The following is an 18,439-nucleotide window of genomic DNA, read 5'->3' as shown; positions in this document are numbered from 1 at the left end:
ACCTACTGTGTGGAGTTGCTAGGAGAAGGTGAATAGTCATCATCACAGCATATTCCTTCAATAGCAACCTGTAGAGCGCTCTGATTTCTCTTCTACAGGGATTTATACATGTCTTCAGTATTGACTTAGCATTTGTACAGTCATATTTTTTACTGAGGGACTGGTAGATATTTATTCATTAAGAATCAATTCAGGATCAACTAAAGAGAGGGAAGCTCTGGCATTTGAGCATGCACCCTTTTTGTAGGGTTATGTGGCTGATGCTGGCTCCTACCATCTGCTCTCCTACTGCAGCCTGTTTCTCCAACCTGCGGAGCAGAAACCAGCCTTTCTTTCCTTCTGGATTGTTAAAGCTGTTCACATTTATCCTGCATGGCAGTGAATTATAGTCCATTTTAAGGAATCCTTTGTGCTTCTGTGCCTATTCCTACAGCAGAAAAAGTGCATGAGAAAAGAGCTCGGGCAGTTAGTAGCATAGTAGCTGGCTCACCCGTATGGATTAGACTCGTGAGGTCAGAGGAGCTGTGTGTACTTGCTCTGTGCTTGGGAGGTGGGGGGGGAGGGAGGAGAGAGTGTATTTGTCTATCAAAGTGAATAGCGATTCAGGCAGGATTGTCCCTCAGCTGTTGTAATTCTGATCTGTTTTGGTATGACAGCAACTACCGTCTGAGATGCGTGGATCTTCTTACATTTGTAGTGGACTAAAGAATGCTTTTACTTGCTGACTGTAACTGTATTGCCTTAGGACAATAACGATGGGAGCTCGAGCAACGGAAACAACTCGGGAACTGGAAAGCACCTCTATAAAGTATCAAATAGGAGGACATGCAGAGAAAATGTGGCAACGGCTCAAAGGAATGTGAGTAGCTTCTCTCCTTGGCTTTTGTTCTGTTCCTTTGAAAAGATCGTTTTCATCCGTTTGTTAAAATGACTAATTAGCAAATGGGAGAGTTATCTCTAACCCATGAATAGTATTTGCTCTCATAATACAGTACATTGCTGTCATATATTATGGTACTTAGATTGATGTCACACTCTGTATAAGATTCAATTGTCTGATTTAAAAGATATATAACTAGTGAGGGTTACTATTCAAATTGAAATGCAGGTAAGTCCGTTTAGGTTAACACTTCCACAGCTCTGATATGATTTTATAAATGTTACCTTCAGAATCAGCATTGCTGGAGCTGTTTCATCATTCCTGTTCTACATATAGGTAAGTATATTATTGCAGTTCTATAGGAGGTATCAATACTTCACCTTTTAAAAGTGCAGGTAAAGAAGTCTATGTTAAAAGGAGCTTAGCTATTAGGAGGATCCTATGTCTGATTTTTGTGTCAATTATTTTGGTGCTCAATAATGCTAAAAACTGACTGAAGGACTATTTGTAGGGGCCACTATGCACCTGCTGTGTTTAATTCACTCCTCTCAAATGCAATTTTCAGTGTAGACTTTTTGTGCAAGTGATCAGTAAATAAACATCTGTAATCTGTCAGAGAGAAAGTCCATCAAACTAGTGTGTTCTAAAACCCTGAAACTTCAACGCCTCCTTTTAAATATTTATCTGGCTTTTTTTTTTGTTCTCAAAGCTGATGTCAGGATGTTGCAAATAAATACAAGTTACTTTTTTTTTTTTCTTTGGAAGCAAGGAAATGGCACTATTGTTTTTGCCGGAAAGATTTTGAAATATCAAATTTCTAAAGGTATTCCGCAGTTGCATTGTAGCGCCTCAGCTGTTGAAGAGGAACAGGTTACTTATAGAGCTGAGGATTAGATGCATTGGCTCTGGCACTGCTGGTTTCCTCTATGCATTGGGTAGAGATTCAAGCTGGCTCTGGGAAAAGGAGTTTCCACCATCTGCTTTCTTTCAAGAGCAAGTTGATTTCTTCATTGGAAAGTCACTTTTCAGTTGTGGCCAGGGATTTATCAGAATTTCTCTGTGATATGCTTTTGATTATATGCTCTGAATCCTATCATCACTTTAAGATTATGCACTTGGAGAACGATTTTGCCCCTAGACACCCCAATGTGTACATAGTGGAATTAATATTTTGACAATTTCCTGGTGCCACACACCTTGCCTCTGAGTTTGCACTACTAGAAACCTCCATCAGTTTGTGCAGACTTCCGTTTCTGTAGGGTCTAAGCTGCTACTTTTGTTTGTTCTCTGTTACTGCTAGGCACTTGGTTTGAAACATTTCCTTTCATCTGCCTCTGGAATGGTGCCATTAAACAAACTAATGTAAATAACTAAACATTTATGACACTCAGTACAACAGCTGTAGGAAATAAGGTTCATGCTTCTTTAGGAGTAGTTAAAAAAATAGTTGGAGCTTGTGGTGTATTAAAATCAAGTGGAGCTCAAGCGTTTGAAAACCATGCATCTTTCGCAGGTTGGTGCCACTCTCATGACTGCTGTGATTGCAGGACAAGACAGTGCTAAAATACTTGCATTTAAAATAAACATTATATTATTAGATATGTACTTGGCTGACTATTTTTCACACTTCAAAATTACTACATTTGAATTATTCACTAGTCAATTGGAAATCACAGACTAGTCAATATTATTAATATTGTATGGGGAAATTTCAGAGCTGAATTTTTCAGAGCAGATCACTGTGCTCAGTTTGTAGTATAAGCATTGGTCATTAAGGAAAAGGATTCATTTTGCTAATGCACAGATACTGAAGTAGAAGTGTGTATGTAAGTGGTAGGGGAGACGGACAGATAAGTGGGATTGCTGCAGATAATCTGATTTGGGAAGAATTCTTTCATCTTAGAGAGGGGAACTGTTAATAAAACTAGTATGTGTGAAGCAAATTACTGAGTTTTTAAAGGTGTGTACAGTAGTATTATCTATGTTGAAGTCAAGATGTGGTGTGAATTATGAAGCTGAATCTATTCTTGATGATAGAGTCCACAGGCCTACAGAGTTTTCACCAATGTATACATGTGATTTCTACACAGTTTTACTGTATTTTGCCAGTTGAAAATGCCGATTATCTTCTTGGAAGCAGGTCATTATTTCTGAAAGAACATTGGATTTCATCTAGGTAACTATCTGGATAATGTTTAAAAGCTACACAAAAGACCCTTACTTAAAATAAGCTTTTCTTTTCTTGTAGCATTTCAGGTTTTCACATAATAAGCATTTAATTATGGATTTAGTTGCAGAATTCCATATACATTTAACCTCATATGTCTCGAGATGTTTTGGTTTGGTGTTTGGGTTTTTTTTTTTTATTTTTGTAACTGCAGGCTATTCTATACGAAAGTTGAGTTGAATACACTTAAGAATAAATGAAAATTCTTATTTGAATGTTGAATGAGAAAAGCTGAGTATTATGGAAGCTTGAATGAAAGGGCATTTCTATGGGTTTTGTACTCTATGGGCTTGCACAGACCTTCCTAACCTAATGCTCTCCTTAAGTGCTGCGATAAAAGCTTGGAAGTTTTGAACAAAATGAAAACCATGCCTATCTATCACCACGTCCATGTGGCCCTAGAGCCAAGCTCTGCCTTCTGCACAGCAAGTCAAAATCCAACTCTATTTTCTTTATATTGCAATTGCAGCAATGCTGGAATAAGGGGGCTCTCTGGTAGTGAAGCTATTAACTGGAAATAAATAACTTCATCAGCATTGGCGCTGAGTTTATTGATATTTGAGTGTATAAACACAAGCTCACTGAAACAGGACTTGGGAAAATGAATCATGTACATTTCTGTCTTGAGCTTCTGATCTTTGAATTAAGACATTTTCCATATGCAGACTGTGAACTTTTAATGTTTTGTATTTCAGGGAGAAAGCAAAACCAAATAAGTGACAACTAAATAACTTGTATAATAGTGAGGCTTTTATAATTCTCTGTTCTGCAGAAGGGTAAAAGCAAAAGCCATTCAAGCCGCTGCTGGAATTCCAGCTGCCCGACTGAAGGGGAGTGTTATGCACCACTTGCTTCAGAAGGCATCGCATCCCAGCCTGGCCAGGGGACTCCCCCTCAGACTGTTTGATGCGCTGATGACACTTTTTCTCCCTTAGCCTTTCATTCTCTATCAGAAGGAATCTTACTTTAGATAGTAACTAACTCTCCAGCTTAAGTGTATTCTAGTGTCAGTAGGACCAGAAGATTTCCTCCCTTGGGGAGTTTTTCTTCAGATGCTGATAGAGCACAGCAATGAGCTCTAAATGAGAAGCAGCCTCTTAAAAGTGTTTTGATTTGGAACATGGATAACCAGACTTAAAGCAGAGCTCTGCATGCTTACTGGCCTTAACAGTGTTTGGTATTCTCCTTAGTCTGCAGATAGACTTGACTTAACTCTGTCTTCTTCATTATTCTGTGAAATCGTGTGCTGTCTGTTGATGGTATACGTAGCTTGTCTGCCACTTCACTCAGTGTTGCTCACAGAACAGTCAGACCTGCTTCACCTTACCTGATTTTGCAAGTAGACATCTTTGCAAGTAGCTTCTTGTATCCCCACCACAGCTGAACATAGTATTAGGAGTGAGATCCATTTCTGAGCTTTGAATTAATTAGTGAGGAAATAACTTGCTTTGCCTAGAAATACATGTTTTCTAGAATTGTCTCTAAAAGGCCAGAAAATCTCTGAATGGAAAAGTTAAAATCCAAGGGCCCAAGAGTTTGGGCGATTGGAGTTCACATGTGGTTAGGAAAGACTACTTTACATAATCATTACTGGTTTAAAAAGACAATGTGTTATTGCCGTCACTGTCCTAAACCTAATTTGTGCTAACTTGAATGGCAAAAGAGATTTGAGGAAAAGCATAAGCTTCTTTCCTTACCTTCTTCTCTTTCTTTTCCTTCACATCCAACATAATAGACCCCAATTTCTGCAGCGTTTCTGCAGTAAGTCTAAACTGTTTTAGACACAAAGGGACTGACTTGTAGTCCCAATTTGTTAATCCTGCAGTGCTGCAGTAAAAAGTGCCTATCATTGCATGCGTACACATTTTGCAGAGGCAAAAAGGGGCCGTAGTCACTGATTTGAGGAAACGTGGCTTGATGTCAAGGAAAGTAGAGAAATGGCTTTAAAATGCATCAAATAGAATCTGGATTAGCAGGCTGCTAGGTCTAAAAGGGACCAGAATTGGGTGAATTTAGTTAGGGAACCTCGTCCAGTCACTTCTTCACCGGATCCGTGGATACTGGTGGAACAGCTATAGAACAGTTTCTAGAACCATATATAAGAGAGATCTTTCCTTTGTTATTTTAAGTTTCTTGTTCACATTTTATTTTATACTGTATTTTGTGTTTGTGTTTGCTTACTGTCCTTTTTTTTTTTTTTTTTCCTATGCTTAATTTGCCTAAACTATGAAAGTTCAGTAAAGGTTAAGTGAAGAGATTATCATTCCAAAACTTAACATTTTGTGATATAAAGACTTATAAATTCGTGAGTACTGGAGAATCAAAGAGAGGAGAAGAGTGAGTTACAGGTGGATAACTATAATAAAAAATGGTGAGACAAATTGTCACGAACTGCTAACTACATTAGGAACAAATGGATATATAGTTCAAGTAGTTTTTACTTTTAATGCTGCCTATTTGTACTTTTTCCTAATGTGAAAACTTTTCTTTAAAGGAAAATCTTATGCTCTTGAAAAAATTCAAATTACAGCTATTTCTAAAGGGAAATTTAAGTAAAATTAAAGCTGTTTATTTATTATTTATAATATGATAAATGTTAGAATTTTCAATAACTAGATATTTTGACCGAACTCAGCTTCTTAGCATTAGCAATTTAGAGAACACTTTCATCCAGTCGTATTAGAATAATGATATTATTTTGCTGTTAGAAAGGTGTTTCCATTATTATCATGTACAGGAGGCAGACAATTAATTTTCTGGCTCATAGTAATTTTTTTTACTGCAATTTCTGACATATCAGTGGTTTTGATGGATTAGTGTAAATGCTTATCCTCCAGTTTACTGTGGGTAAGTGAATTGCTGTGCTTATAGAAAGCTCTACTAGAAATGATTGCAAATTGAAGGAGTGGTGCACAAGCCATAATTTGCCTATGATATCACTAAGAACAGCAGCAGTGTGTCTTTACAAGTCTCACAGTCTCTAAACAATATATGATACTGAAATCCCCCATTTCTAGACCTTTAAATATGCATATACATACACTCTTCATATATGCTTTCAATTAAAATTAAGTATTTTATCTAAGAACGCTGCAAAGGAAATTAAAGATAACATTTCATGAAGCTGTCTGCTAAAGCACAATTAAGTGACATCTCAAATTTCAATACTCTGTATTTTTGTTTAGCGTAGACTTCTGACTCTACTTATGCTACATCAAACACTTCTAAGATTTCCTAAAAGATGCTTTCTGTGACTATGTAAATTATAAATGTTCAATTCAGATCTCTGCCTAGAAAGACATTGCATATAATTCACTACGTGAATAATTATTTTCCTCCTATTTTGAACTCCTGCCAGCTACTTGTGGAGGGGCCCTTGTTTGCCCTGCAGACCGACCAATTATTACAAGTGTTTCTTTCAAAAAGCTCATTCTCCAGTTTAGCTGGTACACATTGAAGCCTCCCACAAAATGGTTAGCAGTTTCTCAGAGCTATTGGTCAAAAACTCAAGAGTTCATTCTGCGCTCCCACATGTAACTCCCAGTTTCTGCTCCACCTCCACAACAGAATGAAGTCAAAATATCTGGATAGGCAAAAAAAAACCCCCTTTTGTCTTGCTAATTATATAGAATTTGAAGAATGAAAATGCCTAAATACTGAAATTACATAGTTACCAGTGGAAGTTATAATAAAAATAGGCATTGACTTCATACATCTGAATGAGAAAAATAACCTCAGGTTTATCAAAATTGTGTCTGACAGAGGTTTTCCTGTAAGATGTCAAAGTAATCATTTAGGAGTGAACCAAGCATTTAGCACTGTTCCATTTTGTTTGCATTTGCCATCCAATCTAGTTTATTCCTGATACCGTCTCTGGAGGAGGGCTAGAGCAAAATAGTTGCAATTATTTCTGCTCCCGTTTACCAGAGTCTAGAAAACTAAGACTGAAACAAAGGTTTAAAATCTACTGTATGGTAGCAAGTCCTCCTGTGCTACTGTATCGTCATATCTAACGTGGTTTTTCTTTTTTTGTCAAACAAACAAAGCATCCAAAGCTTCCCCAAAGGAAGCAAAAGGAACCGGCCAACCAAGGACCAAATGGGCTAAGCTTGACCCGAGAACTGCAGAGTGATGAAGTACTTTACTTGTTCTTTGGTGACAGCAGATGTTTGGGATATTTTCTGTTTTTCCTTTACTGCCTTCCCATACAATTTCATGAAGTACTTGACGTCACCAGTGCAATTTATGGAACTCTTAAAATAAGGCCTCGTAGAGAAGAGCTATAGTGGCAGTCAGAAATTAATATAAAGTCAAACCTTTAATTTAACTGAAGAAATACAGCAAACGGAGCAGTTGTGACTAAAATAAGAGAGAAAATTGCACTTTGCTGTGGTTAAGCGAAGCTGAACAGAAATTGAGTACATCAGTTATAACGTTACAGCTGACAATGGAGTGACTCAGTTTTCACGGTCCATAAAACTTTACAATTAATTGATGTTGCAAACTGAACAAGCCAGACTTTTCCCCAACCTCTCTCTTCTTTTAGAAAACTGCTTAGGCTTACTTGTAAAGAACTACTAAAGACATTCAGTATCTGTTAAAGGCTGCAGTTGACTGCAGAGTAGTCTGTGGCTCAGACCACAGACAAACATTCTCTGAATACATATATGCAAGGCATAGTGGTCTTAAAGGAATATGCAACTTACTCTTCAAAGTTGGGATGATTCTGACTGTTTGCTGGCAGATGTAGTTTCAGAAGTGTAAGTCAAATACTTGCAACATGACTTGTTGCAGGTATTCCTGTGCATTCTGCTAAAAAAAGTGATTTCCAAACTGGTCTTCTGTATGCTGAGGGGAGTTCATTGGCTACATGATCCCTAAAAGATGACCTTTTTCAGTGACCATCGTGGATAAGTTCTCTCTCATGATTCATTCTTGCATCCTAACTCTCATTGCTGCCTCCATGCTCTCTTTCTCAGCTGTTCTAGTATGACTGGTTTTAATGCCATGCAGGGAATTCTTCTGTGTTAAAAATAACCTCTAATAACTTTTTTTTTTAACCTCTACTATAAATTTAAACTTGAATCAGTTCCTAGATTGGACTTATGTGTTTTCATACCTAGTTGCATCCTTAGAATAGAGGAAGTTGTCTGAGGATGAGAATATCTGAAGCTGAAGTGAAAGGAGCTGCTTGAGCAGCTCTCCAACAAAGCAATCATAGTCTTAAATTGCTCATGTTTTAAGTCCTTAATTCTGTGATACTGTAAATCCTACTGTATGGTACCTAGTATTAGATCAAAACATGACAGCAAGTGTTGATCCAATATGAACTTGCCCTGAAGGTTCAATTTTGTTCCAGTGTTTTTGAAAGGTTACCTCTGATCTAGCAGATTTTATGATGATCAAGAACAGCTCACGTCATTCCAGCCTACATGATGCATCAGATAACATCTGTGTTCCTGTAGCCAACAGAAAGCTGGCCTGAAAGGAGGCCAGTATAAACATCTATGTTGTGTACTTTGGCTAATTCAACACAATTGTAATCGCGTATTTGCATCTCAAGTGCATTGGTTAAGTACTGCTGGGTAATCTATAACTAGCAGTTACAGAATGGTAATCTAAACCCTCTTAAGCCTATTGTTTGCCTTTGCTGTATAAAGCTCTTTGCCACCAGTGGCAATATTTTGTGTGTCTGCAAATCCAAAAAAGGTGAAAACAGCTGTATTAAAATTTTGATTCTTCTTGACCTGAATGCCATGAGAATGAGCACTCATTAGCTGTCATTGTGCTGTTTATGGTTTGTACAATGAAACTGGACAGTCATAAAACTCATACGCATTCTTTAGAATGAGTAAGAGAAGTAATGCTCATCTGAGTCAGTGTCACAAAATGACGAGGAAAAAAAAGTATTCCTAAGCTGCTTCTCTTTGGCAATTTGGGCAAGTACAACTGATTTTAGACCTTCCAGAGAAGCCAGTACACTTTGAGGTGTCACCTACTGGAGAACAGAAAAATGTGAGACATACATTAAAGCTTTACTTTTTTTTTTTTCCTTTTCAGAACAAGTATTTCTACAAATATCCCTCCAAAGTTTAATAGAAAAAAAAAAGTGCTTTTTTCTCAAGTCTTCCTCACTGATCTCATGGTTGCTGCATGATGGCATAACTAAATGTTTGTAATCATAGTAATTCAGCATTTTTTGCCTGGTTTTGTTGTTATTTATTTAATGAGTTTTTCAGCTTTAGAGACTGTTGAATTACACCAGTGCAACCTTCCAAGCACAATGTAGATATTGTTTGATGCAGCGTTATTTAACAGGGAGAGATCTGAAGGAAGGTGTTTGCCTATGCAAGGGCTTACGCTCCATTATCTGCTGTTTGACATTGGCTGCAGCCTGCATGACCCAACCCTTCTCCAGACTTTTGACGCCCCAGGAAAACAAGCGGCCTCCATAAATATTATGCCGACGTGTAATTGTTGTGAATTTCTCCGATAAATGTTGTTCGAAGGCAGTTACATTTGAATGGTTCACTGTTAGTGTAATTTATGCCAGAAAGACACTAAGAAACAGACTACTGGGTAATATTTACTTCTTTCTTTTGTTCATCTACAGTACAGAACTGGGAAAACTGAAATGAAATACTACTGTTGGGTTTTTTTTTTTCCTGCTTTGTTGTCTGCAGAATTTATTGAAGAATCAACATCTAACAACATGCTTAGCTGCGGTTATATGTTTTGTACTTTGACACCGCTTAGTCAAATTCAATAGCTTTATTTTCCCTTTTTATTAAAGGCTTGATGAAGGCTGTAATTTTTTTCCTATAAACTGAAAATTTTTATTAGTGTCACTGTATTTCCTAACCCCAAATACTTTCAGTTAACCGAGACACCTGTTACAAAAATGAGACTTCAAATTCAATTACCTGTGACTATTTTGTGTGTGTATGTACTTACAGTTTAAGTCTGTTTATTGACAAATACATCAGTTTAATTTTTTCTTCTTTTTTTCTCCTTTTTTTTCTTCTTATTTTTTTTTCTGTGAAACTTAGCTTGATTACAAGCCCAAGTTAATAATGAGAAGAAATTTATCTCAATCTCTCTGTGTAGTACATGTATCTGATGGTTTTAAGAGTGGCACATTATTATATTGTGCTGCAAAGTGTTGAGCTCGTCCTTCCCATTCCCACTATGACTCCTCAAAACTGTGTAACTGTTTTGATTTATTGAGTGAAATAGTACACTTACCTCTGTAGGGAAAACTGCAATCATTAGATGATAGGAAGTATTAGAGTGGCAAGAGTACGTGTAAAAGGAGTGAAAAAATATATATACTCTTCAAAATAAGTTTATCTCCACTGGGTACTTTCTTATTTATCTAAATTTTGTCAGAAGTAGTATGTTCTTAACTTAAAATGCCGTAGATAGAAACTTTGGCTTATTTGCACCTTTTGACTTTGAAGTTCCTTTTTAAGCAGATTGATTTAATATTGCTTGTGTCTTTAGAAATATTAAAAAGTACTTGTCAAAGATGTGTCAAAATGAAGAATGTTAATAACATACATATGTAAATAGTTTAGTGATAACTGTGAGGAAGCTTTGCCTCCAAGAGAAGTATTTAGTTCTATTTTCAGTTGTTCTCTTGAATAGTTGGATAGTCATTGTCTGCCTTACACATCAAAAAGGAATTGCCTCTCCGCTTGATTGCTAGAACATCCCTTCTATTCCAGAAATGTTTAAATATATAATGTGTAGAAGTAACAAGACATGAAAGTATTAAAACATTTTGGATCAGCACACTTATGAACCTATATAATTAATTGGTTTCCTAGCTTTGTAATTAAAAAAAAAAAAGATGTATATTTAGTAGCTTTCTGCTGTTAAGTGGGTTATGTTAGATGATCTTTTTGGTGAGAAATGAAATGTCCTGTGAAACAGAAATTGAATTTCCAAGAATGCCCAACAGACAGCTCATGAACACTTATGACTTAGGCCTTATGATTCCTAATTCTGGTTTAATATATAAAAACTTTACCGTTTTCTTCACCAGTAATGTATTGTTTTATTTTTCAGTATTCCAAGAACACACACATATACCCCTGTTGTAGATCATGTGTGGTTCATATGCTGTGTGAAACTGAACATTAGCTAAGATAAAAATGGTTTGTCTATATAGCAGATGGGCGGGGAAAAAGGGTTTAAAAGTGAATATACAACAGCTGCAAGTCTGTTTTAGAGCTGGAGATGAGGTAAACACAGGATATGAGCATCCCAGAAGACTATGATAGTTTATAGCTCAATCCAAACGTTGAGTTGCTCCTATCACTTTTAGAGCCTAAACCAAAGTTTGTGTTCAAACACTTAGAGCCTTTTAGAAGACTAAATTGTGATAGATTTAATACAACGACAATGCATGTTCTGATGTTTGAGGTAAACACAGTATTAGAATTCTTATAGAAAATCTTAGCTTTGATTTGGTCCTGTAATTGTATTTCTCCTTTTCATTAGAATCTTGCACACCTACTAACATCACATGCCAGCTCTGCTACAGTCTAATTAAATTAAACACTAAAAACCATGCCATAATATGTTAATATTATAATTTCCTGGAAAAATTAGATGGCTCAGGTGTGTATAAGCCATATGGAGCCATCTCTGTCAACTACTTCTCCCTTGACTCAGCTTTGACCAGATTCGTTCTGGATACATGAGAGAGTCAACCTTGTCTTAGCATGAGGTCATATTTAGGCTTCTAGCCCTGTGCTAATCTTTTCTTTATGACAAAGGGCTGTAACCAGAATGCTGTTGTGTGTAGTTTAAAACTACCCTTGTGTTCAAATAAAACATGAAAGCAAAACGTAAAGAGTGGATAATAAGTTAATAAAAGTATACAATTTCCTACGAGTTTTACTTAAGACCTTATAGTTTTGAAAGTTCAGAACATTTTCATCATCAGTTTTAATGTTAAAATCATCTTGTCTGTTTGAGAGAGGAGGACTCAGAAGTTGCAGAGTCCTTGAACCATGCTACTATTTAGGGAAATATGGTTATTAATAGAAGTTGATTCTTAAATACTTTTCTGCCTTTATCATTGTATGTTAAATGCAATCTCAAATACATGCTTAGTTTGAATGAGCAAGGAGATGGAATGAGACTTTATACTTTAAGACATCAACTTCAGTAGAGGAAGATTTCAAGGGGAAGGATTTTGAGGAAAAGGTAGAATCCATAGATATCTTAGAGATTAACTGTATTCTTTTCATTCCCAGTAATGAAAAACAGTATTGTAGCTTTACATATGGTGATTCTGCAGTGAAATAGACTCAGAAATATACTGTGTAAAGCTCTGTAATGCCAATGTAAAGTGACAACAGATGTGATTTCTCACACTAAAATGCATTTTTATCATTTGACAATGATTAACATTATGATGATCCTCTTGGCATGGAACTGAAATTTTTCTACATTGTACAAGCTATATGAAATCTGTCTTTAGCTGGTATTCATGCCTTACTGAAGTTGGCAGACTACCACATTCATGGGACCAATTCCAGCTTTATACATGTGTGTAAGTGCAAAATTCTCCATATGATGCTTCACTTCAGAAAATTAGTTGATGATTTTTACAAAAGGGCTACTGCATAATGCAGTTCTGTACCTCAGCAAAAAGTTCTTCATGGACCAGCTATGGATTCTACTTGCTCAGTCATCTTGCTTTTATCCAATCCATTAGGATATAATATTATTTAAAGTCACTCAAATTCCTGGCTGTACTGAGACTTTGTGGTTCAGTCTGAAAGATGTGAAAATCTTGTAGATTTGCAAGTTAAGAGATGTAAGAAAATGTCAAGATCCAACATTCAATTAATTCCTTCAGGTAAAATGTGATGTTGTGCTACAGAATTTTCTGAAACAGACTGTGAAAGAGATGTGGGATTTCTGATTGAGGGGAAAAATATATGTAATAGTTTTTGTGGTGTAATTAGCATAATACAGTTGATGTCATGCCCATAGAGCATAGACCATCGAACTTCAGCCTGTGATTTCTCCATCAAGTCTGTAATTTAATAAAATTAGCCTGGTTCTGGTCTCACACCAGTATAATTGGAGACTATTGAATTACAACACAATAAATGAGACCTCAAAACAGATTTACTTTACTGTGACAAAAGAGCATAGTATTTCATGGATGCAGTGGAATTTGGCTAAGGTTTATTTATCACTTCTTTTTATGAACACTGGGCTATGTCCAAGTATGTTATAATTTTTCCAAATTATTTGTTACTGGATGTGATCCTTCTTTTCTTAATTGCTAAGTGAGCAAGTCCCCTGATAGGACAAGAATAATTCCGTAAAGCTGCTTTTTTTTTTTTTCCCCCCTTTCTTTTTTTTTTTTCCTTCTCCCAAAGGAAAGAAACATGTCTACCTCCCTTTGTCTCTCACTTGGTTGCAGCTATAGTAGTAACACAGAAACAGATTGCAACAAATTTGCTATTTATTGCTATGATTTTGGATTTTTGCCACTCTCGCTAATGAGCTATGCTTTTGCAGATAGACAAACTAAGGATGGGCTCCTCAGCTCACATGCACTTGATTCTACCCCAGTTTGTCATCAAATTTATTTTTAACAATAAAATCAGCATATTGTAATTTGTATTATGATCATCACAAATAGATCTCACCACGTTTAATGCAACTGTGAAGCTTTGACTGTGCAGATGAGGGGAGTTAGACATCAAAAGAAAAAACAGTTGCACAGCATCATCTAAAATTTTATTTTAGCAGTTTTCTGTAATTTGGGGAATGGGAACAGGGAGGAAATGAGAGATAAATGTGAAGGGATGGTTTTGTTTAATGCCACCTGCACTTGAAACAAGTAATTACACTGCATTTCTTTCTAGTGCAGCATGCAGCTAGCACGATATGCACAGTACTTTATAGTATTTGGTACAATAGTAGAAGTATATACCACATTAAGTGATGAAGTCTTAAACATGGTACTCGCATTTTTATAGGTAGCTGAAGGCTGCTCACTTATACATTCAGCACTGCTATTTGTGTAACAAATAAAAGTTAGCGATTTTGTGTTTTTCCCTGCTGAGTTGCCTCAGAGGAAAGTGTCAGAAGCACAAAAGCCTTCGTTGTTTCACTTCATGATTAAATCCAGCCTCCCCCCTTGAAAGAACTACTTTCTTTTGCATTATTACCCTGTTACAAAATCTCTTCCCATCACAAATATTTCAGTTTCCCTATGCTTCTCTTCCTAATTAACACCGAAAGTCATTCCTAACATCGTAAGTGTAGAAGCTGCCATTCCTTCATGTGTAAAGAATGAAGCTCAGCAGTTACTCGTGTAAAAGAGGTGTTTTACTCAGTAAACTATCTCTATACCAAAAGTAGACTGCTAATGAGCAAATGCAGGCTACCATTATTAATTTTTAAATTCATTGCAGCTACCCATATTACCTTATCTGTGTAAATGCGTTATGAAAGTGAAAATGAACAAAGGCGTTCTCTGAGCAGCAGAAAATACTAATTGTAGCAGTGTGATTTGTACAATTATAGCACTTCTATTCAGGCACCTATACTTCAATGGAAGGTAGGGGTTTTTTTTTCTGTTCACATTAAAACTTTCCTAACAAATTTAGTAAGTATTAAAAGGTCACATTTATACTGTGGGAGAAATTAATAACAGCAGAAGTTATGCCATTTACCTGTGTCAGCTTCATTTCACAGCTTTGGATATAATGACATGTGCTTGCTTCAGTAGTCAAGCTAGTTCTTTCTTACTTCTCCACCCTTTTTTTTTTTTTTTTTTTTTTGGAAAGGAGACTTACCTTAAATCCAGATTGTTTGTAGGAAGCCAGATAATTTCAAGGACCTGGTTTATTGGCACAGTTAAAAGGATAATGGATGTGGCATCGAGCGGGAATGAACTGTCAGCGCCGGGGTGCAAGTATTAATTCACTATTGAAACTGATGTCTTGAGAAATAAAATCCCTAAATTGTATTGGAAACATTTTCCTTTATTGAAGCTGACAAACACAAGGAAATGTTACCCGTTGCCATTCACAGCAATGCTAGTGGTAAGGTACCGTTAACAAAACCATGAGATTGCCTCCCTCCTTCCCTCAGTGCAATTGGAACAATAGACAACACTGAATCAAAGATTCAGCATTTTACATTTGCTTAGCACCATGCTAACTTAACCAAGAATGAACTTGCTCAAGGATTTTTTCCATAGAAATAGGACAACAAGACGTTCTGGTACCACTCCCAGAGTATGACTCACAAAGAGAAAGCAGCAGAGAAAAAGAACGCTTTTGTTTTCCTTTCTCAAAACCGCTCACTTCCTTTCAAGGTTATGCATTTGTTTTCATTTCCAAATGTGTTATTTGATTTTCTTCTTCTTAATGTTTGAAAAAAAGGTAGATGACAGCAATATTTATGGATCGGTTGTCATCCCCCTCCATTTTTGCTGAAAGATGCATGCTACGTGCCTTTTGTGTTTAGTCACTTCAATACAACATGAAATCCTGACATGATCGCAAGTTCTCTTGACTCCTTACTAAATGTGTTTGCTCTAGTAAGACGGACCAAAAGATACCAAAAATTTCTCTCTCAACATTCATTCGTCAGCATATTGTGATGAGCAAAACTTCTCTTTATGGTTAAGGAACTTCTCACTCAAGCTAAACCCAAAGGCTAGCTTTTCACTGCCTCCTCCCCACCTCTTAACACAAAATTTTCATTTAGATAAGAAAAAGAAAAACAGGAACAAAAATATTACACATGTTCATATTACCATCATGAGACACGTTGGTGTGACTACTGTTGGTTCTGGGTGTTCCTAATCACATGTACAGAACTGTGAGTCGGAGCTGATGTGTAATGAGGGCTATAGCTAAGGGTTATACACTGCAGATAATACCAGTATCTGCAATGTCAGAGAGTTGATTTCTGTGTTGGGTTTTCATTTCAAGAGAACTTCCAGCTTTTTTTTTTTTTTCTTTTCATCCCAAAGGTAGCAAAACCAGCAAACCAAATAACTTGACTTGAAAGTTATATTGACTTCTCCTCTCTTACTCCTTCTTGCCTCTGCGGTTTTTGATTATTCACTGGTTCACCTAATATATGCCTACATGAGACTTTATGTCTCTGGACTGACTTCTGGGGCCTCTGAATTCCAGAGTCACTTGTAAAACTGATTAAAAGTGAAAATTCCCATCCTGTAAGAAATGTTAAATTCTGTAGGCTTCTTACCAGATTGCAAGCTGTTTCAAGGTTGGGAAGTTCATGCATCTTTTACTTTTCTGGCATTTTACGCAATTGGCTCATCTAGGAACTTGGTAAGAACCCCAGACAAATGATTATTGATTTGTTCAGGTGATTTATTGTGACAGGACTTGCCCAAGTCCACCTTGCAAAGACGTGGAAGAGGTATTTAGTTAAAGATGATGATACACAGGGAGTTCTAAAACCTCTACTTACTCTCTTCCTCACAACCTACAAACAAAAGATTCTGGACAGTGGCCAGACTTGGAAAGTAGATCTATACAGAGTTCACAAAATGGTATTTTAGTTTTATTTATCTTGATTTGCTAATAAAGGCAGTCTTGGCAATAGGGAGTTTTTATAGTGGATATATGTGGGTGCACCACAACCTTCCACCCTCTGCATACTCAAGTAGACTTATATCTCATTACTGTCTAGCTATTAATTGTATGTGTCTGTGAACAATAATGGCTTCAAGTACTAAGCTGTCAATATGACTTTCCCAGATGAACATCTGAGTAGGTGTAAATGTCATGATAAGCATGCTGCCTTCATGTATCACAGAAAGTTATTATCTTTTTTTTTTTATAATTCTTATATAACTATACTTTTGACTGATAGAATAGAATAAATACTTTATTTCTTTCATAGTCTGCTGTATTAAACATATATGGGTGAAAATTCCTCTTACTAATAGTGATACTTTTTCCTTCAAAATACCTTTCAAATCTGACTGATACTTTTTCACACGTTGTTACTTAGATGAACTTGAATGCTTTAGAACACTTAGATATGTGAGGTTAACTATACCGGTATCAATTCAAGTCACCCACACAAACTGGCACCCAGAAACAGTGGAGAAATAAATGAATTGGATACTTTATTTTATTTTACAAAATGTAAGAATAATCTTTAGAGGTAGCAGCACTGCGTACTATTGCCAAAAATGTATCTGAGGGACAGGGGAAAGGCAGACTCATCTGCAGTTTTTGAAAGTTTTATAATAAATTTTAAAAGTACTTTTTACATTCATTTTTTATTTTCTCTGTTAGTTTTCAAAATTGAAATAGTGTTAGACCCATAATAAATAGAAGGAAAACACATGGGATTCATAAAAAAAAAAGGCATGAAATTTATACTTCAGAGAAAACCTGAAAACTAAAGAGACATAAAAAGTAGGGCAATGCAGTCTCCACACTTAAGATAAGTATTGTTAATGCAGAACGTCATCCAAAAACATTTCCTTGCAAAAAAAAACCCAACAAAACAATACCCAAGATTATTAAGCTCCTGTACAAGTTTTATCTTTATAAGCACTTATTATTATTTACAGTACAGCAGCTAAAAATATTTTAGCAGTTCCTGGCATTATTTTCTGGTCAGTTCAGGTTCCAGGCTGTTGGTGTAGCTGTTAGGCTGCGCTGTGAGTGGTGCTTCTTCTTGGGAGTTAAAGTCTGACAAATGTGATGAAATGCAGAATACTGATAATCAGAAAAAACCTCAGAATTTAAATGCAACAAAGCTTTGGGGCAATTAATATGTGAACTTATAGGCTGCCAGTACTCATTTTATTTAACATTTACTGCTACTCTAAGCAGATGTCTTTAAAAAAAATCTTTATTGTAGTTTTGTGTGGGTTTTTTGTTCAGGGTTAGGAGCAGATGTTTGAACTTTCTAATCTCTTCTTGTCAGATAGGCACATGGAAAAATCAAGCAATGCTACCTGCTACTTTTAAGCCTTTCAGAGACCTCCTTTTTCAGTGGCTCTTGGAGAATGTGTGTGTGAAAATGTTCAAACCAAATGTTTGCCAGGCATCTCTCAGTGTTCATGTAATCCTCAGTGCTCAAAGGCTTTGAGAAAAAGCATAAAAAAGGAAGTGCACAACATAAGAAACCATGCTCAGGAGTGACTTTGGTCTTAGTTTTTAATTAAATCTCAGATAAAATGGGGAAATGAAGGTTGGACTTCTAAGGGAAGTGATATTAAGAGTGTTTAATTGCTTAGCCTTTAACTTTTGATGGAAACTAAGCAGAGGAGTTTAAGGCACTTTTGACAGTCT

The 18,439-nt window shown here is 36.3% G+C and overlaps 1 protein-coding gene across 2 annotated transcripts in view; it reads left to right on the top strand.

Moving 5' to 3' along the window:
- The first annotated feature begins 380 nt into the window (after window positions 1-380).
- PDE1A (phosphodiesterase 1A) overlaps window positions 381-18,439 on the top strand; it is a 160,894-nt gene continuing 142,835 nt past the window's right edge. The window contains exons 1-2 of one of the 2 annotated variants that reach the window (XM_086751009.1): window positions 381-512; window positions 746-859. In XM_086751009.1, the coding sequence (XP_086607135.1) occupies window positions 756-859 (104 nt within the window). In that variant the 5' untranslated portion in view covers window positions 381-512; window positions 746-755. Of the gene's footprint in view, window positions 513-685; window positions 860-18,439 lie in introns of those variants that run through there. The other variant, XM_086751010.1, reaches the window with a different exon arrangement.

This window comes from Chlamydotis macqueenii, chromosome 6 (genome assembly GCF_036417535.1).
Source record: "Chlamydotis macqueenii isolate bChlMac1 chromosome 6, bChlMac1.mat, whole genome shotgun sequence".
NCBI lineage: Eukaryota > Metazoa > Chordata > Aves > Otidiformes > Otididae > Chlamydotis > Chlamydotis macqueenii.
This window is presented reverse-complemented; position numbering and strand designations above follow the sequence as displayed.